General features: G+C 42.1%; 2 protein-coding genes across 4 annotated transcripts; one reads left to right on the top strand and one right to left on the bottom strand.

Annotated features, from left to right (window-relative positions):
- Positions 1-1,622: 1,622 nt before the first annotated feature.
- map3k19 (mitogen-activated protein kinase kinase kinase 19) lies at positions 1,623-13,572 on the top strand. The gene is made up of 12 exons (XM_078262870.1): positions 1,623-1,868; positions 2,815-2,875; positions 3,886-3,973; positions 4,613-4,738; positions 5,031-5,185; positions 5,891-5,925; positions 6,084-8,306; positions 9,168-9,272; positions 10,083-10,321; positions 10,422-10,674; positions 11,875-12,083; positions 12,285-13,572. The coding sequence occupies exons 1-12, from the start codon at positions 1,698-1,700 to the stop codon at positions 12,415-12,417; spliced, it is 3,798 nt and encodes a 1,265-aa protein (XP_078118996.1). The 5' UTR covers positions 1,623-1,697; the 3' UTR covers positions 12,418-13,572.
- Positions 13,573-14,209: 637 nt separating this feature from the next.
- ccnt2a (cyclin T2a) lies at positions 14,210-22,952 on the bottom strand. 3 transcript variants are annotated; one of them, XM_078263274.1, is made up of 10 exons: positions 22,768-22,952; positions 21,991-22,072; positions 21,745-21,873; positions 21,369-21,429; positions 20,743-20,805; positions 20,173-20,218; positions 17,649-17,812; positions 17,353-17,423; positions 15,108-16,368; positions 14,210-14,946 (listed from the first exon to the last, which is right to left on the bottom strand). In XM_078263274.1, the coding sequence occupies exons 1-10, from the start codon at positions 22,923-22,925 to the stop codon at positions 14,873-14,875; spliced, it is 2,109 nt and encodes a 702-aa protein (XP_078119400.1). In that variant the 5' UTR covers positions 22,926-22,952; the 3' UTR covers positions 14,210-14,872. The 3 variants fall into 3 exon arrangements, 2 of the variants coding, with proteins under 2 accessions (XP_078119400.1, XP_078119399.1); XM_078263273.1 differs by having other exon boundaries at positions 14,210-16,368; XR_013502730.1 differs by lacking the exons at positions 14,210-14,946; positions 15,108-16,368; positions 17,353-17,423 and having other exon boundaries at positions 17,722-17,812; positions 19,782-20,218.
- Between the last annotated feature and the right edge of the window lie 1,274 nt (positions 22,953-24,226).

A 24,226-nucleotide genomic window follows, 5' to 3' on the forward strand; every position in this document is an offset into this window, starting at 1 on the left:
AAGCATTCACGCACGCACGCACGCACGCACACACACACACACACACACACACACACACACACACACACACTTGTCTCTCTTACACACATATAGGCATCAGGGGCAGTTCTACATTGAATTACACCCAGGGCGAGACCCCCTCCTGCAGAATTGTGTTCATTGTCTTTTGAAAATGTTGGAGGTGGAGATTGTGCAACTTAAAAAGTGTGTTTCCTGTTGTAATTGCAATAGTTAAATAACTGGATTCTCATAAGTGTGTTTTTCAAATGCTCTAATGAAAGATTTGTGCAATTGAGAAATACACTTTTCTCTTTCACTTATGTTGTTATAATAATATATATATATAAATGTGCCAAAAATATATACAATCAGATATATAAAAAATGTAACAAGAGCAGAGAGCAACAATAATATAAAATATTAAGAATAATATGCAAATAAAATATAGAATAAATATTCTAAATAGCACAAATCCTTCATCGCACAAATGTGAAAACGCACTAAAGAGAATCTAATTGTTACACTATAGCACTAAGAACAGAAAACACAAACTAAAACTAAAACCTGACCTTTCTGGCCTTCCTTGATGTAAAATCATCAATGATGTTATCGTATGAAATCTGCTCCCCTATTGAGTGATTGATACTGACGGAAAGGCCAGTGAGCCGTTCCTGGGACATGGTCGACCTCAGGTATGACTTGATCAACTTTAGCTTTGAAAAGCTCCTCTCTGCTTGAGTCACAGTGACTGGCAGAGTAAGTGCAATCCTGAGAGCAGTCCAAAAGTTGGGGTAGATCTCCGATAGATCCTTATCATCCCCCCCCCCTTGTCCGGACCATTTGGGAGACCAAGCAACATAGGCGCAACACCGCGACCAGCTTCGTGTTGTGAGTATTAGCGGAGCACCAACTGTATCGGCGCCTATGCCCAGCAACCCGTTCGACCCAGAGGTGAACTGTCCCCCGCTCCCCTTTCCCCTTCTCACACAGCTTCTCTGTGCAGTGTTTGCACGGCACCTTCTCAGCAAGCAGGGGCGCCAATTTGCCAATTCCCCACACGGTGAAATGATAGATAATACAGTAGAAAAACGCTTCGAGGATTTTTTTTTTTTTTTTTAAGTGCTCGTGCCGCCCCCATGTGTCATGAAAAAACGCCGCCCCGGGCGGCTGCCGGCTTCGCCCGTGCCAAAAACCGCCACTGATAGGCATACACACAAACAGCATACCAAGTTCATTCATGATCCTGTTTTTCAGAGTAAAACCTATGCAGTAGCACTCAAAGCCTGCACTTATGTGGGAGGTTATAAGAAAGGCTTGTTTGTGTATGTTTGAGCCAGCATTCGGCTAAGAGCCTTCATGAGAGTGTGGGAGTCAGAGTTTGTATCGAGGATGGCGATACAGAAACACAGTGACACATAGATGGAGAAACAGAGATCAAAAGCAAACAAAAACATGTTGTTTTCTGACTTTTAGAACACTAACTTCCTCACCTTGTGCAAGGAAATACATTTTCCTTCGTCTTGTGTAAACAGCACAGAGGTGTGGACCCTGTTTACCCAAATGTGGATTTGGAGTATTTTTTTTAAATTCTTGACCTGCTCTTGTTGTAACTGGGAGAAAAAGTTTTCCTTCTTGATGCGTCAATACAGGCAACAAAGGGTTAGAATAATTTCTGATTTTGCGCAGATGCTGCCTCCATGTCACTCCCAGCCCTTGACAAATACCCATGCCAGGATTTGGACTCAGAGTTTGGAGATTCGGACATAGAGTTGGACCTTGAGAGCCTTTGTCCTTATCAGTCGACTGCTGCCTCCCCCACGCAGACACCAACCCATCAGCACAGCTTTCTCCTTTACAGCCACACAGGGGTAAGTAAGTGCTTTGTGAGAGAGGTTGCTTGGATTCAGTAATTGATTGAATTGTCCAGGTTTTAGGGGAACAACATTCGGTTCAAGTGAGACTAACATGACAGCAACAAAACCCGTATGAGCCGCCTTGATTATATCTGTTGTATTCACGCATGCAAGTGCAGAGTGTTGCTCGGTTCACTGATAGCAACAGTCTGGCTGTTGTAGACATGTAGCCACAATTAACAGACACACAGGCAGACTGGCAGTGAGTGGTCACCCAGAAGACAAACACGTGGAAGCAGTAATTTGGCTGTTTAAATAAGTAAGTGTGTGTGTGTGTGTGTGTGTGTGTGTGTGTGTGTGTGTGTGTGTGTGTGTGTGTGTGTGTGTGTGTGTGTGTGTGTAGATGCTATATAGATGCTGCAGACAAGTAGGGCAGCTGGTTAGCTGGAAGAGAAGAGCAGGTGGTATACGAGTCTCAAAGGCCAACTGGCACACTCAGTTGTAATGTATGTGTACATGAAGTGTTAAAACTACAAAAAAAAATACACTTTATTCCAAGGGTTTACTTGGAATAACTGAAAAATGAACAAAAATGTTTAAATTGACTTCCAAACCACCAAGAGAGCTATATCTAAATCTAAAGCTTTACTTCTATACATGTCATCATATTAACAATTGAAAAATGAAATGCATGCCTTTGTGGTTTGTTTTGTTGTAATCTCTTCTAATCTCTTCTTGTTCTGCATTCCGGACAAACTTTGAAAAAGTATTCACCGAATAACTGAGAACACAGGAATTTAAAACATTCATTACAAAATGAAATAAGGGCATTATTTACTCTAATTTGGAAATATATTAAAAGAAAAAACTGAGCTAACATCAGTTCTGCAGGACTTCTACCAGCCTCTGCTTTTTTTAAGACTGGGACATATAATAAATTGCTCACTTTTGTTTCTTCCAGGAAGTGCTGGAGTCTCCAGGGTACCCTCCTCTATCTGACCGTCACAAAGGCCTCCACCAAGGTAAGGACTCTTTCAAGGACTCCTGGAGTTTTAGTGGTTTAAGGTGTGGACTATTGATGTACGAAATGGGAATTAAACTTTTTTTTTTTACTTTGTGGGCTTGTAAGAGAGGGCCAAACTTGTATCATTAGTCCATAGAGGAAAAAAAGGCTGAAGAGAAAACACAAGACGGTGATATGAGTGTCTTTGATGCCAAATAACTACTTTAAACAGGTCAAACTTTTGAACTGTTTCTGGCATTTTAGAGTGACAAAGAAATAGACTGTCAGCTCCCAAATAGGCCATCAGATCACCTTCTATAGGGAGCGGAGAGAGGGAGGCGTGACTAGGTGGGAGGGGTCTCACACACAATACGACCTCTCAGCTGAGAAACCTGCCTGCCGGTCTTGTATCTCAGCCACAACAGCATCGAGGACTGAGCAGATCACTAAAAGACAGTGTTACATGGAGGAAATGACATGTTGAGAATACAGAGAGCAAAAACTAAATAGAGAAAAGAAATAAACAGAGAGGAACTATCTGATTCAATTCTTAAACATATTGTCGATATGGGAGCAGAATGGACCAACAGGCTCAGAAACAGGTAATTTTGTTTTCTTTATGATGAGTATCAATATGTTCTATATGAATATTGGCAGCAGTTTACCTGTGGTTACATGTGTTACGATGGCTTAGGAATGTAGAAATTTGTAGCCTGTCAAGTGATACAGGTGCTGCATGAACTTCACAAACATTCACAGTAACATTGTTCTTTAGCATTTATGAATCCCCAGCCTAATGAACTGCTTCAGAAACACTTTACAGTTAAGGAAATGCAATATGAAATCAGATTTATTAAAATATTACATTCAACAATTATTAAAATAGTTGAATGTAGGAAATATTTGGCTTCTGTCAGGCCAGAAATATGGTATATATAACTTAAATTTGAGTGCAAATTAGTCCTTTGTCGTGTGTGTGTGTGTGTGTGTGTGTGTGTGTGTGTGTGTGTGTGTGTGTGTGTGGAGCAGATAAGGGAATCCCCCTATGTTTCCAAAACGCCATGGAAACACTAAGAGACATCAGGCAAGCCTACCAGGATGCAGGGAGGGGAAGCAGGTGGGCAGGGTGACACACACACACACACACACACACACACACACACACACACACACACACACACACATCAACATCTGTTCATACGTACAGTAACCACAAACAGTTGTGTACGCACAAACATCTAATGTGCGTACAGTTAACACTCCATCACCCCAACACACAGTCACTTGTATAAACACCACACTCCCTGGGCTAGTCAACAACTGCCTCTTACTTTACACCAACAAGTCGAATAGTTTCCTATCTGGTTACACTCCTGTCCTGTACGCAGACACCTGTCACTGTGTCCAGAGGACAACCTGTTCTACCCAAACAGGTTAGAATCACAGGGACAGGGGGAGAAAGGGCTTTGGTGAATCAGCTCATTGTCTCACCACTGAATCAAGTCCAAGCTTTCCAAGGAGAATAAAGGTCTTTGAGCAGGTCTCTAATTTCATAGCATCAGCTTCCAGTATTAGAGCTAGATGGGAGGAAAATGAGGCTTTTGGCATTATGTTCAGCTCAGCACAAGGCAATAAGACTCATCAGCATTTGGAATTGCTGTTAAACCCTAATAAACTCCCGAGCGACCTACACTCTCTCCTTGTCAAAGGCAAAACTAACCCCATATTTTTCTGTGCTCTCTCCTCTTCTGCTCAGCAGAGGAGGTTTGTCTCTGCCGAGCCTGGGCGACAACAGCAGACGCTGGAGCCATCTGGATCCTGCTCCCTCACCTGGTGTACTGAGTACCAGGACCTCCTGCCTGCCAGTACCCCCTAAACACAGGTACATACTGCAGCTGGACTCATTATTTATCGGCATTTGGCATTACTTAAGAAAGACCAATCAATAGCAGATAGTCGATTCATTACCCTGCTTGTCACCATCACATATAAAGAGAGTGGATTGAAAAATACTGCCAGCCTAATGTGACGGGTGGAAATTAAACATTGAATGAAATACTGAACATCTATCTTACTGCCCTTCCATTTTCTAATAATTGCACTTTTTTGTACACAATGAATCTGTGGCATACACACACACCAAAAAAAATCAGATTTCGATTTGTCCCTCACAGGCAGAGAACAAGAAGTGTGGTTGCTGCATCCCCATCCTCCACCGCTCTGCTGTCTGTGGCTGAGCACAGCCAGCTCAGCCAATCAGCCCCCAGCATCATGGAACCACTACTGTGTTCAACCACTATGATGCAGGCCAGAGCACACATTCAAACCCGTATGTAAATGTAGTTATAAAAGCTTTGACTCGTTTAGCAGTATTATATTTAGAACAGAGGAGTTTACATTTATTTCCTTATATGTTATGAATGTCCAAAAGGGTACGGAGCCCCTAAAGAGGCATTGTGATGTTTTTTTTCTACTTGTGCGCACAAGAAACTGTCTTGCAGGCACAAGATACTTTTCCCGTGAGCATGCGAAAGTATCTCGTGCTCACGAGAAACCAGTCTGAGTACCAGTCAGAATTGCTCCCGAGGAGGAGGTAGTCATCTTCTGGAAAACGCTACGAAATTTTCCTGATAGTGTCATCAACACACTTAAAGATGATGAGGTAACTCAAACGATTCCATGCTGTGAATGTGAAATATTAACTTTAGCCACACTTTAGCAGTACTTCGTTAGCATAATTTTGCTAGCCTGAGATTTGTATCTCATGAGCAGGACATAGTTTGGTATGCTCACGACAAAAGTTTCTTGTCCGCACCAGAGAGTAGTTCTTGTGCGCATGAGAAAAAAAGATTCCCCATGTCCCTTTAGGGATTGCGTAAAAAAGGAAGCTGTGTTGTATATAATGTATGAATAGAACTATTGTGGTATTAATTTTGAATAGTGGCCGATTTAAAATCAAATCAGTATTGTAGTTTGCTGATACTGATACTTGTGTGGATGTCGTTTAAAATGTATAATCTCTTCCTGCCTGCAGGACTGGGTTCTCAAGACACTGTAAATCAACAAAAGGTGAATTTCAACCAAGAAAACCCTCCTTATAGCATCTTCACATATTTGAGTTGTCATACTTGCATTCCTTTTTTCTTTTCATGCATCTAATAGATTGTCTACCTCACCAGTCTGAACCATTGAATAACTGTATGTCTGTATGTCTGTATTCTGTGCAGTTCTCGCAGGGTCCCTTGCCGGCTCTGCATCCCAGAACGCCCAAGCTGTTGGCACCACTAGACAGAAGGCCCAGGGACATTGCGGCTCTGCCAGAACTAAAGCCCCACATTCCCCTGAAGCCCATCAGCCGGAGCCCGCTTTGCTCCAGGAGTCGGCTGAGGAGAGAGAGGCTGTACTGGGGCAGCCCACGCACTGGCCCTCTGACCACTAAAGGGGGTAGTGAGGAGAGCGGTTCCAGCAGCAGCATTAGCAGCCAGAGTTCCATCGACCTGGAGGATGAGGAAGATGAGAGGGATATGCGTGAGAGAGCTTCAGGAGAAAGACATCTGAAGTTCGTAGGAGACAAGTTGTTGCCGCATTCAAACGATGTGAGCTCCACCGAGGTTGATTTGGTTGAGGAGACCCGGCAGCATTTTAAAGTTCAGTCAAGGATCAGTCATATTCCACCGATCCACAGATCAGCACATGACCTGGATGGAGAGCCTATCAATCATACAAGTGATCTTCTCAGCACTAAAAAAGCTACAAACTCTCACTGTGAAGGCAAAGCCACCAATGTGAACTATACAAAGGAGCCTGTTGGCAGTCAGTCCTTTATAAAATGTAACTATGCACAACAAGGAGACACTGTGAACAATGAAATAACTATCACATCAAAGTCTAAGGAAGAAAAGAACGATGTGGGTTGCACCCCGGAGCCTGAGATTAGCCATGGGATAACATTTAATATGAATAATGACCAAGGTCATGTTGTTGCATGCTCTGAAGAAACATACAGAAATGACCTGCAGGATATCAAACAGACAGAAAGAACTATAAAGGTTTCCTGTTTTGAAGAAATCAGAGTAGATAACCCAATCCCTCGTAGGGAGGATGGAAAGTTAACTACTAGCACTACTGAGGAGAAAATTCAGTTATTTACTCCAGCTGTAAACCTTCCACAATCAAGCACGGGTCCCAAGAGGGCTGAGAAGATGTTGAAAGCCTTAAAGCCTGTCCGAAACAAAGAGAGAAGAACCAACGTGAACTGTGAACTAAGAGCAAACATTCAAACCAGCCAGCAGTCCTTCAACGTTCTAGCACACAAAGATCGAAGCATCCTAAATCGAAACAAGTCCAAAAACAATCCGAAGTACTCCTCACTTTCCACACAAATTAAAGATAAAACCCGGAAAAGCCCTGAGCTAATAATTGGTGGAGAGACAGTGACAAAAGTAAAGTCAAAGCTTAAATCTGTTAAAGGTGCTCATTGTTACACTGGCACCCCGTCACCACGAAAGAAGCTTATTTATCAGGGCAAAAGAGTAAATCCACCGTTGAGGGAGCTGAAGAGCATCCGTCAGTTGAAGAGACCAGGTCTAGCTGGGACACCGAGGTCTAAATCTGCCGTGGACTTCATCACCTACAAAGACATGTTTCAGGAGATACAGAGTGGGGACGAAGGACCGGCCATCTACGAGATGTTTGCTGGTCCGATCTATGATAACCTACGAGTTTCCAGCTCCAGTGAGAAAGTAAAGGACAGACAAGTGCAGTCTGCTCCGCCGAGGAAGTCACAACAGTGCCATAAAGTCAAACATAGACCATTGAAACAAGCACAGAGGAAAAGTCTGGGGGAGAGTGTAGTGGTTTCAGCTAAAAGCAAACAAAGATTTGTGTCGTCCAGGGTTAAAACTCACAAACCTGTACCAAGGAAAGGCACACACAAAATCAAGGATATGCCTAAAGCAGATGGGTACACAGAGGCTGAGTTAGCTCTATCTAAGGATGTTGACATTTGTCATACAACAGCTCAAGATACTATCTTATCTACCATAGAGGAGGCTCTTTCTAGATATGGGTCTGAAACAATCAAATCTTATGACAAAACACTGACTATGCCAACAGGTTCATCTCATGCTGAAGATTATAGTCACCTGCACATGAATATGCAAGAAATAGGAAACCCAAACCCACCGTTTCCTAAGCCTGTGTTATCTCAAAGCCCCGAACAGCTAAAGGTTAATACATGGGCGTCTTCCAGCAGCAACCACACCACCATGTCACCAGTTTACCGGAAGTTTCTGGATGAGGTGGGGGACGGGCCGCTTACAGATGACCTGCTGCAATGTCTGGCAGAGGAGCTGATCTCATTGGATGAGAGGGATGTATCCATAGGCTCCGAAAACATGGAGTCCAACAGAGAAGACGAGCGTGTGTCAGGAAGAAATAAAATTCCTGAGGTAAACTTTTACGGTCAAAAGTAATAAAACAGAAGCATTGTCATTGTCATGACTTCATATAGCCAAGATTAAGAGTGATTTGGAACTGCACATTTTTAACACTAACTTTACTCATTTTGATTTGATTTTTTATTTATCTCGAACAATCAACATTTTAAAGAAGAAAATGAAAAGAAATCAGATAAAAACATTCAATCATGTTCATAACCCCACAAATATTAGGGACTGTATGAAAAATGATTAGGGGCAGTCTGAAATGGGGGAGGGTATTGTAAGTTTTCTTTTGGCTGAAGGTAGGGTAGTCTGACTTTTTTGGAAGGACAGGGCAGGGTTCTTTTCTAGGTATATCTTTTATTTCAGCCTTCTTTTGCAATATAGTTAGTTACATAAACAGACCTTCACTTGCACCATGGTTGATAAAGGTGGACTTTTCCACATGCACAGGTCCACCGTTCTATCTCTATATCAGGGTTTTATTAATGTATAGATTGCTGGCACACATTAGAAGTTCCATTAAGACATTAAGGGTCTACACAATTAAACATGTACCAATTTAACATATTATTTTGACATGTTGTGGAACAGGTGTTTTTGTAAGTCAAGACATTTAAAAACCTGGAGAGGGCCTTTTTTAACAAAGTAAAACATAAGGTTCAGTCCACCTCACCAACTTAATAATTTCCGTACAGTCCCTTATAAAAAATAAGACACACTAACGTTCACATGTGACCCTCGAATCTATTAAAAAATAGACTTAATATTACAGAGAAACCAAATTATTCTAATTGACTAAAGCTTCAGAGGCCCAGATGTTGGTTGTGAAAAAGAAGATTAAATCTGTGCATTTTGTCGCATATTTAGGGTAATTCAAAAGACAGTGCTGCTCTGCTTGGCTCTGGGTTGGTTGTGGATGACGCCATCACATGGACAAAGGGTGAAGTACTCGGCAGGGGAGCCTATGGGACAGTAAGTATGGGAATTTACAATGGCAAAGAAAGGCTAAGCACACATTTAAGCATGAGAAAAATGTAGATTGTGTCTTTGTATCACTAACTGTGGGTCTGTTGACCATCAGAACTCCAACTTTTTGATGCTCTCATGTTGCTTAAAGTGCTCATATTATGCTTTTTGGCTTTTCCCCTTTCCTTTATTGTGTTATATATCTTTTTTGTGCACGTTATAGGTTTACAAAGTGAAAAAGCCCAAAGTCCATCCCAAAGGGACTTACCATCTCCAACAGAAAACACTGTTCACAAACTGCTCCAAACAGCTCTGTTGTAGTCCAGCCTTTACTTCCGTGATGAACGTGCGTCACTTTGTAACACACGTTTTATAATGCTCGCCTAGCTGCTAGCGCGGCACGCCCTCAAACTCTGCAACTGACAAGCTAGCAGTACTTACTGCGCATGTGCGACTCCCAACAAAGATGGAACAGAAGTGAGATGTCTCACTCTGTAGCTAAAACAGAGAGCTCAACACACAGGGTGAAAAGAGGAGCTGCAGCAATGTGCAGTACAACAAATATATGGTGTTTTCTGAAAATTAAACCACATAAACCTATTCTGATACAACCTCTAAATATAATTATGAACCTGAAAATGAGCATAATATGAGCACTTTAAAAAACACCAACAACGTCCGACCCTAGATATTATTATCTATTTATACAATCATGCTCTCTATAATAATCTTGTAAAAATACTCAAAACATTATTCATACCGTAGCAGACACTGGTGCTCAACTAACCCTGGCGATCACTGCTGCCTTCTTACCAGGTGTACTGTGGCCTGACCAGCCAGGGCCAGCTGATAGCTGTGAAGCAGGTGAGACTGGATGCCTCTGACCCCGACGACGCAAAGAGGGAGTACAGTCGTCTGCAGGGGGAAGTGGAGCTACTCAAAACCCTCAGACACACCAACATTGTGGGCTTCCTGGGTACCTCACTTTATCAGCATGTGGTTTCCATTTTCATGGAATACATCCCAGGAGGATCCATCGCCAGCATCCTTCACAGGTTAGGTTGATTCCAAACAGCTTGACAACTTGCCCAGGAGTAGCTGTTGAGAAATTGGTCTTTACTAATGCCTTTAACACTGTCCCTTTCATGCCCTCAGGTTTGGCCCTCTGCCAGAGCGTGTCCTGGCTCTTTACACCCATCAGATCCTGAAAGGGGTGGCCTTCCTTCACCTGAACAGAGTGATTCATCGGGACTTGAAGGGAAACAATGTCATGCTGATGCCCACTGGCGTCATCAAGCTCATAGACTTTGGCTGTGCGCGCCGTCTCAGCTGCCTGAACCACACTGCCAGCAACAGTGGCGATCTGCTCAAGTCTGTCCACGGCACACCTTACTGGATGGCACCAGAGGTAGATGTAGAGCAATTTTCTTCTCATCTGTAGCTCTTTTTGAATTACGTTCTATTGGTAACACTTTATAATAATGGTACCTGAATTATCATGAATTCATGCCTGACTTTATGCATGAAAAAGCATGAATTCATTCATGTAGTACTTCATTAACTACCAGCAATGTACAAGGATTATTAGTATCTCATGCATGACTTAATGCAGGAACAATATGTAAATGAATGCATCAATTAAGGTATTTGAATCATCATGATTTCTGATTTATTAATGATGTTCATGTCTTCTTCAAATATACCTGCCAGTCACACCAGTGTACATATACTCTTAAACAATTGAAGTGTTGTTATCATTGTTAACTAAACCTTACTTCTTCATTACTTCATCATGTTTATGGCCTGACAATAAAGTGCTGACCTAATCCATCTTTAACATTGATAAATAAGATATAATTTGTGGTGGCATACAATTAAATGTATTAAGATTTAAAGGAGTGGGTTGGCAAAATGATACAAAGGTCACTGCATTGACACAAAATACAGTATACTGCAAATGCATTTTTATATTCGCTTTATTCACAACAACGTAACGCAAACAGCAATACCTGAGAACAATGCTCACCCAAGCAGGATATTTATATATCTTACTTTTAACTAACTTCTAAGAGTCTGAACACAAAAAAAAGTCTTGACATTTTTATTGTATTTGTGGGGTCACAGAGATTGGGGCATATTCCACCATTAATCATATCTTATGTATCAATGTTAACGATGGACCGGGTCAGCACTTTATTTGAAGGGCTACAAACACAATGAAGTAATGAAGAAGTAATGTTTAGTTAATCATGATTACAACACTACAATTCAGTTTATTTAGCTTGTCACTTTAACAACAGATATACCCGTGAAGAAGACATGAACATCATTAATAAATCAGAAATCATGATTCAAATACCTTAATTGATGCATTAATTAACATATTGTTCCTGCATTAAGTCATGAATGAAATACTATTAATCCTTGTACATTGCTGATAGTTCATGAAGTACTACATGAATGACTTCATGCTTTTTCATGCATGAAGTCATGATAATTCCTGTACCATTATTATAAAGTCTTACCGTTCTATTTATTTCATTGTCAGCTTAACGTAAAATTGCCCGTTAAGGCTTGCCTGACTCCTAGCATCTTTTCCACTCCTCAGGTTATCAATGAGACAGGATATGGCAGGAAGTCAGATATATGGAGTGTGGGTTGCACTGTGTTTGAGATGGCCACAGGGAAACCACCACTGGCACACATGGACAAGATGGCTGCCTTGTTCTACATTGGGGCTCAAAGAGGGTTGATGCCCTCCTTACCAGATGGGTTTTCGGATAACGCCAAGAACTTTGTGGCAGTCAGCTTGACAAGGTAAGACCTGTTCCTCCTTCCTTTGAAATTCCTTTCATACACTCACATACCCTCTGAATCTTTCCCTAATGTAATTATAATAAAACATATACTTAAGAGTTTGAAACTAATTGAGTAAGAGACCTAATTCAGAGCATTTTTTTTAATAGTCATGTTTGGGAATAAGTTCCCTTATTTTCATATGTTTTCCCTCAACTCCAGTGACCAGAGACTACGACCATCTGCAGACCAGCTGCTAAAGCATGTATTCATTCCTCAAAGTGAGACTGAAGAGAACTCTTGGGAAACACAGAAAAAGAACTGCTGTGGTCACCCAGAGGGACTGTGTGGCTAAGTTACACAAAGACAGAATGCTTTTGAGTTCAAGGGGACATTTAATGCGTCAGATTGTTGATTCAAAACATCAAGTATTGTTTGGTGACCCTTTAAGGGGCCAGCCATCTATCCCCAGTGATGCACTAGTAGTGAGTTTGGGTGCAAAGGGCTCATGTCCCAGGCCTTTCTGGAAACTACAACAAACAAAGTATATCAAGAAGGACCTGTAGCCATTGCACTCCTAAGTGGAAGTTTATAAAGCTACATTAGAAGCACTTTTATACATTTAACTTTAATATAACCTAAAAAATGTGAACAGATAGTCAGATTTTTGTTACCGACTTCGGATATTTCCTATAGCAATCTTTCAAATGTGCCAATCTTATAAATACCTTAATTTTGTATCTATACAGTGTAACGCTAGTTCTCTGCTGTGTAATATATGTATGTTCCGATAAAATGTGTCTAATCCATATACAGCATAACTTTCATAACCTAAAGTTTTCCATGCTGAGAACGTAAACTACTTCCTGTTAGCTTTCCTCTGAGTTATTGAGGAATCAATGAGTAAAATTATGCTTAAGAGACACGCCACAAATGGCAAACTTGGCATTACTATAAGCAAATATACAAGCTCTGCTCCATTCTACAAATCACCAAGTTTCCTTCCCCCTAGACTCTAGTAACATGTTTATATGCATAATAAAATGACAGCAACAACCATGGTTTATACTGTGTCAGGGTAGTGGCAACTTTGAAGTTTATTCATAATATTGAAATGAAAAAGAAAAAAGGATGTAAAGAGTGGGTTGTGCTTATTTGTCCACAGTTGCTTTCCCTCTGTGTGTCTAACACTAAAGCCCAATAAGTGTACCAACAATCCAGCCTCAGGCTTACCAAGTAATTCGCAAACTCCTATCAAATAAATGAGTAACAATCCCAGTCAAGAACAGAGGGGTCATGTCAAGATTTGAGAACAATATAGCGTTTAATGTATGAAAATCATGTGAAGACGTGTCCGGACAGGTACATGGCTGCAAATGTAAATTCAACCAATTGGATGAGGACATCAGTGACAAAATATCCAGCAGGTCATGTAGCATTTGGACAATTGGTCACTCTTGTGACAACTTTTGCTGGGATTTTTTTTAAATTTTTTTTTTTTTTTTTTAAATACATCCTACAATGTTAATGGCTGATTGAATAATACTTACATGTATCCCCTTTATGGGCTGACATCTAAGGGCCACAGCTTCATGTCATGAAATTATGTCTGATGCACTTCAAAGAAAAAAGGGTTATGTAAATTTTAATAGCACACTACTACCGTTTCTTTTTGAGGCACAACCTTTGGCATCCAGCTTAAGGTTTTCTTATAGGTCCAAAAAAACATTATATTTTTGGTACAAATTGCATCGCTCTGATGTGATAAGTAGTTGTTGGATGTTGCCTGTGTTACTGAGGGCATCAACTGATATTACCTGTGATGGAAAAGAACAGTACAGCACCCCCTGTAGGAAGGTAAGACGCACACACCACTGGAATCATTCACCCGATGATGCCCAATCCATTGATCAACAAAATAAGTCTTTTCTAGGTATAATAGTTATACTTACAAGCAGCTCTAAACCTGAGTAGTCATGGTATAGCTTTTTTTCTTTTCTTTAAACATACAAAAACGTATGTACATGTATCTCCACTTTCTGTAAACAGCAAGTACGCGTTCTCCTTTTAAATCCCATTGATGATTGAAACATGCATATCATATGCACAGTACTTAAGTATAAAAAGAAATCAAGACAAGAAAGAAATTGAGGAGATGAAACTTTACATCTAAAGAAAAATGTTTTGCATCCATCAAGAGTACTAAATGGTACGCCAGCAAACATAACTTGAACTCATCTCCAGCTGGCCACTGGCTTCCTCCATACAACCGCAGAAATGTGATTAAATTAAATTACATGTTTAAAAAAAAAATTAAAAAAAAAAATAATGAAGTAGGTGCACCTTCCATGCCTCTCGTAGTACTTGTAATAATTTTGTTTTCCCATATGGAGATCTGAAATGTGGTAATGACTTTCCCTGCGATGAAAACAAACACACACACACACACACACACACACACACACACACCTTTGCACATTTCTAGACTCATTTGAGGAGGAAGGAGAACCAAGCAGCAATTCAACACACTAACAGAAAGACAGGACTGAGCGTCACAGCCCAGAGATCCGACAGTCAGGAAGCATAATTTCTTTTTCATCTTTCTTATCTCTCAAAAATTGAGAAGTCCAACAATACTGATCTTTTTTTGCAGATAAGTTTTTCTGCCTTTCAGTAAAGGGTTTATCATGACATAATGAGTTATTTTCCTAGGGCACTTAACAGGGAGGTGAGCATAGTCTTCAAAGTCTGAGGTGTGGGTAGTCTGTTGCCATTTCCATGGGGTTGTCCATGGCTGCAGAGCGGTAGACTCAGTGTCTCTGCTCTCCTACTTCATGTGGCGATTCGCTAGGAGGAGGGTACTGCTGAGAGGTCCGCAGCCCACCTGGGTGTGACAGGAGGGGGAGGAGGAGAAACAAGAATAAGGAGGAGGAGGGGGAGGGGGAAGGGAGGGAGGTTAGCCATAGAGCTGCAAGCCAGACGAGACACACTGCAGTACAGGAGAGGAGCAAGGGGGGGAAAAGGGAAGAGAAAAAGATGTAGTACCTGCAGCACCAGTGCCACCCTTGGAGATTTTGCTCACTTTGGAGCATGAAGTGGAGAAGGAGGGTGGTGGGTGGTGGTTGTGGCTTGCCTCGGGGTACGCCCTCTTGCGCGAAGAAGACAAGGAGGTGGATCCGGGAGGAGCGAGCGGAGTCCCTTCCACGCTGACCAGTCCTGGAGGACCACGTAGCAGGCTGCCGCCGCCGTTCCCGCTGTGCGTGTGTGGATGAGGGTGACTGTGCTTGTGGTGGCGATGGAGGTTGTGATCTGCTCCACGATGTTGTTTCTCCTTGCTCGCCAGTGGGCTGGAATGTTTGCTCTTGTTGTTGTTGGCCGCCATGCCTTCGTCCGACGAGCTGTGGCGCTCCGACGATGAGACTTTAATCTTCATCTTGAGCTCATCTTTGCTTGGCTGTCCACTTTTATCCAGCTGGGAGCTGCTACCAGACCCAGGAACGGCCAGGCGGAGTTTAAGCGAGCCTTTGTCCCGTTTGTCACCGTGATGACGTCTATCTTGCCCTGAAGTTGAGGAGGGGACTTTCATTTTCATTGGGGAGGCAGTGGTGCTCCCGACACCACCGTGGGACGTTTGGTGGGGCTGTGAATGTTTTCTATGGTCCGCTTGGCTCGCAGAGGATGGTGCATAGGTAGAAGAGGAGAAAGGTAACATATCGCCCCTCGCATCACAATCCATATTTCCACCATGCGGTTCGTGACCGCGTTTCTGCCCAGAGACAGCCAGCTCTGCAGCTTGTTTCTCTCTGTATTTGTCCAGAGACAGCTTCTGAGCGGGCGACGGCTGTGGTGGAGGAGGCTGAGCTGGTGGCTGATGCTTGCCCACTCCGCTCCCAACAGGTCCTTTTTGTTCCTGTTTGATGACAGGGATGAAGTCTAGTGTTTTCTCAGTCTTGCATACCGGCAGATGCTGAAGCAAAGAGGAAGTGGAGGTCTGCAAGGACAGAGTCGGCTCTTGGATAGGGATGCTGAGGGGTTCCTGTTTTATACAGGTGGAAGGGTACCCTGTTTGGCTCTGGTTGCCCAGGGGCCACTCACTGTGGCTAGCTGGGTTGTACGTGCCAGCCAAGGAGTCCAATGACAGGGGTGCACCTCCGGATTGGCCAGGCATGGGCACGGTAAAGGGAGCTTTGGAAAAACTTGGGTTGGAGGAGGCGTCACCATGATCTTGGAGCATGGAAGGCCCAGCAAAGGAGTTGTCAGCCGACTGAGTGCTGTCACCCTTGGGCTTTTTGGCAGCTTGTGTCGCCTAGGGGATAAAATGAGTTGTGACACTGTTAGGAGTTTGGTTTTAGTTAGCAGTAAGCTCCCTGAAGGGGGTTTAACAGAAGATTTCTGTTCTATTCATATTTGTGATTTTTAAAGCTGGCACCAACCACTGCCGTAAAGTTCTTGGCCAAACTGGGGTGTAAATGTGTAGTTCCCATACTATGGTTATTTAAATTGTTTTCAATTGTTGGGTAGTGTTTGATACTTGGGCCCTGTTCAGACACGGCATTAAAATGTGTCTTGGGTGATCTGATCACAAGTGGAGAGCTCTATGCAAGTCAGTTCACACCTGGCATTAGAATGCATCTCCACATGGGTCTTAAGTGACCACATATGATCGGATCTCACTTCCCCACGCTACATGCAAATGAACATGTAAATCATTTCCGTTAGTAAAGACCACATGCATTGTTGTATAACCAGCAAAGCATTTCCCATGCATAGTCTGCTGGGGAAAAAAAAAAAGATATCAAAAAGATACAGACTGGGTCTCCTTGGCTTGTTCTGAGCAAACCAAAACACCAAAGATGTTTGACCCATGCATAATATCTCTCTGTGGGCTTTTCAAAATGTTCAGACATTGAGGACAAAGCCAGTTTACGCAATTTGAAAACGCTCCGCTTACGCAGAGGATGCCAGTTGACTAATGTGCGCACACACTGCTAAACAACCTTGGAATGTGGTCCAAGTGGTCGAATCTCTATGCGTCCTCAATGTGTCTTGGGTGCATTCACACCTGTACGTAGAGCTGTCCACTTGTAAATAGATCACCCCAGAGGAACGTTAATGCCAGGTTTGAACAGGGCCTTAAGCTTTTTGGTAGTCTGAAAGATCTAAATTATGTGTAATGTAGCCATTTTGGTAACACCATCTACTTTGATACATCCCGCGCTAACACTTTAAAATTAAATTGACAAGCCACACGTCTTTCCAATGCATGTAACAGAGCAGCAGTGCATCCTACCCTCCAGTTTCGTATTCTCTTCAACCGACTGGGTGTTTTCTCCAGAATCTGCAGAAACTCGTGGGTCAACTCTACAAAAAGAAGACATACATGTTGTCACAAAACCACCTAAATTCTGCTACTACACAGACACTCCTTTACACCTCGTGACCTCGTATGTGAATTCTAATCCCCAAGTAAATACAAAAACAGCCATATGGAAAACCTTACTAAATAATAGCAATATATAAGAAATTGCTTCACAGTTATTCACACTAAAATTTTATAGAAAAGCAAAAGGCATTATTCAATCTCACCATCAAGCAGCTCGAGGGTGACAGAGTCGTCCACGTACTCCCACCAGTGTTTCCCATCAGTGGACACTGGGATCTCCCAGTTGGACCACTTACACGCCAGGTGGATGCACACACAGGAGATCACTGTGGGCTTGTACTGGAGGCAGAAGGTAGTGAGGTGTAGACTGCATTGTGTGTGTGTGTGTGTGTGTGTGTGTGTGTGTGTGTGTGTGTGTGTGTGTGAGAGAGAGAGAGAGAGGATATGTGCAAGTGATGAGTGTGTGCAAGAAAGAGTGAATGTTTCGCATATGTGAGGATATAGGAATGTGAGTTGATTCAGGCCAGGCGTTGTCCCGATTGGTCCAACATATGTAGAAAAGAGAGAAAAAACACAAGAGGGAGCGGACAGTTTTAATTTACTGTAGGGATTGGTTGCTAAAAATAAGCCATTATTTGATTGTGTTGATACATTGAACTCTGTCTGATAATGTAACATGTCAAACCCAGGTCACAATACAGGTGATACAATACAGGTCTCTAATAACGTCATGATTCATGTGGACATAATTCCCAGTGTGCTTAAAAAAGTAAGCATCCAATTGTGTCATGCAATAATAATTTATGTTTTAAGGAACCTGGCTGTTTTAAATGCTAAGACACGAAAACCAAAGCGAGGGTAGTGGGGAGGGGCACGTGTAGTAGCTAAGTGCAGTCGGCCCATTGTGAAACCCTGAACCCTGAGGCCAGCCATCTGACAGTTACATCATTGTACAGTTAACTGACGAGGGGCTGCTCCTACAACCCTCTGTATGGGTCTCTGGGACTGTGTTAAAAAAAAAGGATGAACCTAGTGGGCCCTCCACATCAATGGCTACAACGGGGCACTAGCGCTGACAGTATTGCGACGTGAACGCATGGTCTCAACACAGAGCCTTCCTAAATTGAAATATCGTAGCTAATCTGACCTATGACTCAAGGGTAAAAATCATAATTTGATAAGTGCAAAATCGTTCTGCAACAGTAAAACTGCAAGAGTCAACAGTAATGCAAGCAGAACAACGTACTCAAAAATCACATCAACAGTAAATGGCCACCATTTATTTTAAAGCTTAAATGTAGACAAAACCCGCTACTGCACCACTAAAGGCTTTGTTTCTTTGTTAGCTCACTCACGGTGAACCAAGTATTAATATCGCAAAAGCACCAACGGTTGTTTTTTTAGAATGAAAGTAGGTTCCCCACAATCATTTATCGGACACTTAAGCAATGAATATACTATTGTAATCCCACTGCATGAAAAGTAAAGATTCTTAACAAAAACCTAGCCCATGATATAGCTAGATTCAACTGCAATGTCTCAGCCTGAAGCGGTATAAAAAAAAAAAAAAAAAGAACTAGCCATAACTTTGCAGCGCTGCATTTTAAAACACTTTTGGTTAGAGCTGGCTGGTAACCTTCTACTGGGAGACAAGTACAATGTCTGGAGTCTGGTCTGTCAGATTACAGCAGCCTTAAACAAAGCTAGCAGTCACAGCCAACCTTTACAGCCATTAGGCTAATGACATTTAAAACCCCACCTCAGATGGATTTAAACATCTTAAACCCTTAGAAACATTAGGAATGAGTATTCTTGACGGAGTCAATCCGTTTAGTATTGGGCTATTTTAAGAACTGGCATTTGCTACGGCTTGCACTTCAAACACCGTTCACAGTCAGCATCCAGACATTGTCAACTGTTTTGAAGTAACTGAAGTTAATTAGATTAATGTGAATTCCTTTCCAACACCGTTGAATATTAACAAACCCTTTAAGGACCCAGTTTCCCCACTAAAAGAACGTTTTGTCCTTGCTTTAGAAAAAAAAAAAAATCACAATCACCAAATGCATTTTAATTAGTATGAGAGATACTCAAATAATTATACTCATTACCTTAGTTATAGTATTACACATACTCAGGTCCTTAATGGGTCGTAATTATGTTTTTTTGGGCATGTTTTACATGAGCTACATGTACGATAGAATGTTTTAGAAAAGCCAGAGAATATGTGCATTTAAAGACATTTAATAAAAAAAGATAACAAATATTTGAGGAGATGCATTTTGAACAAATGGATATGAAAAAGAACATTTAAAAAGTGTATTTGCGGTACTTACCGGAAAGACCTCTACGAGAAATGTTTACATCTGTGAAATCTTTAGCTGCTATTCAGGCTACCAAAGTGTCTTTCTTTTAGAATTATGCACTTTTCGCAACCGAACAAACATGTGGGTTTCAAGCGCACCACTACACTCCACACCTTGCATTCAACCCATCTGTGCCAACACGTGGTCCCTTGTACAATACACCGCACTGCAACTGGGGCCGGTAACGCTACAAGCCACCCTGTCCCGCTCCCTTTGAACAAGGGAGGGGAGCTGAGGGGAGGCAAGCATCCCAATAACCACCAGCGCAAGTAGGGCCCGTTGGACACTGAAAGGGTACCCTGCATTACAGGACGCTATGGTGTGCAGTCAAAGTGCAACAAAGGAGGGGCAGGATAACAACCTGTTGGTAGCCATGAAATAGGAAGTCTGTGCCAGATCCTTGCTTGCTGTAAGGGAGACAGAAAAATAGAAAAACAGGGATAGGGGGGAAAAAAAGGGTTACCATTTCTGCAAGCCCAAAGCATTTATCATTAGGTCAGTAACTGAATGTTTCAATGCACTGATTAAGCCAAGGCCAAGACTGAAAACAACACTAAGCACAAGCTGTTGCTAAATTTTGGAAACTTTCAGCAAGTTGGATGATGTTTATAGATTAAGCCAAAACCACTTCCTTGACTGCATCAACTGCAACCAATATTTAAAAAGGGGTCAGTGTCTCAGATAAAGACTGTCAAGGCAAACCAACAAAACAAAAATGATTTCAATTCTGTCTTGGACTTGGCCCAATAAGTGTCAGTAAATGTTGTGTATGTTGCCATGTCATATAATGAACTCAAAAGGCGATCAAAAGAGCAAGATGTGTGGCCATGTAACCATTAAAGCGGCAAGGTTTTCACCCCCCTCCCCACCCATGTTTGAGGTGGGACAAATAAGAGCAGAGGGCCCAAAGAGCAAAGAAGGAAGCCTCTACCTCGCACTAGCTGGGAACATTTCACCACATCAGTGTGTGGGTGATCAATAGTAATTTCAAAGCCTGGAACAAAATACATGACAGGTGAGTTCGACACAGAGACAGTTGGGAGGTGACATGTCATTTTATGATCAAACAAATCTAACGCTCCATGTTAAGGCTATCAATTCAGATTCTAGTAGGTATTTATGGACTTCACGGTCAGTGCATATATGTACATTACAAATGATGTGCAATAAAAGCAGCTCTGGCCACTTTCATTCTGGATGAAAGAAGTTTCTCAGTATTGAATGTAATCAATAGGCAAGCACACATTGCTGTAGACCTAACGTGAAATGTTGTGCAGAACTGAAATGGAGACATTTCTAAAAGCCTTATCAATGCCATGTTTCATGACTAATGTCAGCAATGGCAGAATGACATGTCACCTTTACATGATTTCTTGAAAATATGTACAATGACAAGATACCCATACAGCAGCTGATAAAACATTTCACTCAACAGGCTGTGATGAATATATTCAACAGCGATCAACAGCACTTCTGCCTTACTGAAAAAGATAATGATTACGATAAACAGTGCGCTATGTCTCTCTCAAGTCATCCACTCCAGTCACCACTACTTACCCAGGGTCTGCAGCACTATGGATTCAAGTATCACCAGCTCTTGAGCTTGCTGGAGGTATGCCTGAAGTTTGATAGACAGTCATTACATCACAATTGTAATGAGTCTATTAATCTATCCCCCTAACAACTGATTTAATAAGGCCAAACCTCCAAACAGAGAGGCTGACTTTATTATTAATGTAACCTTTGTTAGGTGTATGGTACACACTAACAGCAGACCAGGGCAGTTAAAAAGAAGCCCTTTTTAGAAGGCAATGGAATTTGGCACAGCCAGTTATACATAGGGAAACCATGACCACTGAGAGAACAGAAAAGTCAGATGTAGAAAGGGGAAACTTTCAACCATACAATATGTAGAGCATGAGCCCAAACTTACATTACTCTTTGTGTCTAGAGGTGGTTCTTGGGGATTTAGGCAAGCATGTGCCACTTTGATCACATGTTCGAGTTTCCGAGGTTGCTCTTCCACTTTTGCGGCCAAGAATAAGGTGGTTGGAGATATTATCTACGCAAAAAAAATCAAGACATTTCAATGTATACTCCTACTAACGTTAACAACTGTGGTAACAACACAACACGTGATACTAGGTTGCAGGTCAGTATTATGTAACAGAATACTTACATTCCTATGGAATTTGGTGAAAGAGTGGTGCATATAAAACCTATGCATGTAAACAATGGCTGTATTTATGGTTAATTGAGAGCTGGAGGGTGGGTCAAGGGAAATGTAAGGTTTCACCGTCTGTAAATCACGTTGCCAAGAACAGAGTGAACAATTTAGCTCTACGTCATTATATAAAGCCACGCATCATTGGCCAACGTATAAGCACTACCGTAAACAACGGTTTGAAATAAGTAAAGGCCTGAGTAAAGAAAAGTTAACTGTTGAGCAAGTGACACTGTATAGCAATCTAGTTAGGTGACTTAGCTACGTTAGCTTTACGCTATTATAGCGCTAATTGAGCTACGTCTAAATAACAAGGAATGTCAAATACATTTACACATCCGCTTTCGTATTCTAATGAAAAGTGTCGTTATTTGATCAACAAAGCTCGATTGGGCAGAGGAGTAACAGTTAAGTTAAAGACACCCAGTGCAACAGCTGCAAACTCGGCTAATTGCATTTTGGACGTTAACCCTTAGCTTGGTAACTGTTAGCAGGCTATATTAGCGCATATCTAACGTTAAACATAAAACAGTGACATTCCGATTCCAGGTTAAGACTCATAGCGTAGCAATAGTTTAACAAACACAATAACAAAATATTCATGTCGAAAGTCACGAATCTTGGTCCCTAAAATCAACAGTCTGTTTAACATTAGCTAGCAGTATCGGGCCCGCTGCAGGGGTTAGCGCATGTCTAATACTTCCAGTCTAGTCGTTTGTTTACAAAGGATACACGTTGAGTCTCTGACCCATATCTTGGATCAGATTCGCCGCTTGTTGTCGGTAGGAGAGCTCCCGGTCTGGTTCTACTCCACATCGGCGCGACGGCGTGGTTTCGAGCTGCTCCCGGGTGAAAAACCATTTCGACGAGGATCCCCGGCACGCCGCCATTGCTCTCCAACATTCACTGGCATCGAGAAAGCGGATGTGACGCCGGTGTCGCACAGGAAAACACTTCTTCTTCGATGGTGAGACCGTGGTGCGATTGGTGCGATGCGTTCCGAGCATGGAATCCGAACCTGTGTATGGGTAATTCTTCAACTATGGTACTCTTTGAGCTAGACGAGCTAGATTCAAGAAGCGGGGGGAAAATAATTTAAATTTCACTTAAGCAGCAAGGGGTAGCTATAGCATCAAAGTTGAGTCTTTTCCCCACACTCATTAGCTGGATGAATGATTTTTTTAGTGTTGCAATTAACCTCATTAGGCAAGAAAGATAGTAGAAATTCAGACCGCAGCAGAAAGCTCCGTGCTTGAGCTTCAGAATGCTCCAGGAAATGTAGTGCCAAGCAGGGGCGATTCTAGGATCTGACCTTTAGTATGAGAATGAGAATGTGACACGGATACAGTGCATTGCAAAAACGTTACCCCCCCCTGCTAAATCAGTAATTTCACTGGCTAACAATGAATATATGTATTTATTATTATAACCAGTGTTGGGTGTAACGCGTTACAGTAACGTAACTACTTTTTCGGGTAAAAAGTAGTGTAACGCGCTACTACTGAAAATTTGGTAGTTCCTTTTTCAATTCGGCGCAACGTTATTTGCATATTTTCCCAGGGACAGATTTGACAGCGACACTGCCTTCTCAGCTGCGCGCTCACAAGCTCCACACGGGGACGTGACAGCAGTGTTGGGAAGGATACTTTCAAAACGTATTCCGTTACAGAATACATGCCCAAAATTGTAATTTGTAACGTATTCTGTTACGTTACTCAATCTGAGTAACGTATTCTGAATACTTGGATTACTTCCACATTGAATTGCATTTGTAGGAATGCCGCCATCACATACAGCTTACTAAACAGGCCTATTCTGGTGTGTTCTTCTGTTCCAACTTGCTGAATGTGTACCTGAACAAGCAGATAGCTAGATTTTTGTATTTGTAGTCCCGAACTGCACACTACAAAAATCTAACCGCAGTCTAAGCTACCACTAGCTAATTTTAGCTAACGTTAGCTAGCATGTCAAACGGGGCTAGTCAGTCTTTCAACGGCTCTGGAGCTAGTAAAGCAGCACATAGGAGAACGTAAAGTCGCACGTCAACTATAAAATAACAAGGTGACCAGTAAAACTACAGCAGACGACTACCCTTGGCTAATTAAAAAAAAAAACTTACTTTAAGATGCTTCTTAAGGTTGGAGGTGGAGTAATTTGGACGCTGAAAGGATGTTGGTTGCTGGCAAGCAGA

Source organism: Sander vitreus, chromosome 11 (genome assembly GCF_031162955.1).
Source record: "Sander vitreus isolate 19-12246 chromosome 11, sanVit1, whole genome shotgun sequence".
NCBI classification, from domain to species: Eukaryota; Metazoa; Chordata; class Actinopteri; order Perciformes; family Percidae; genus Sander; species Sander vitreus.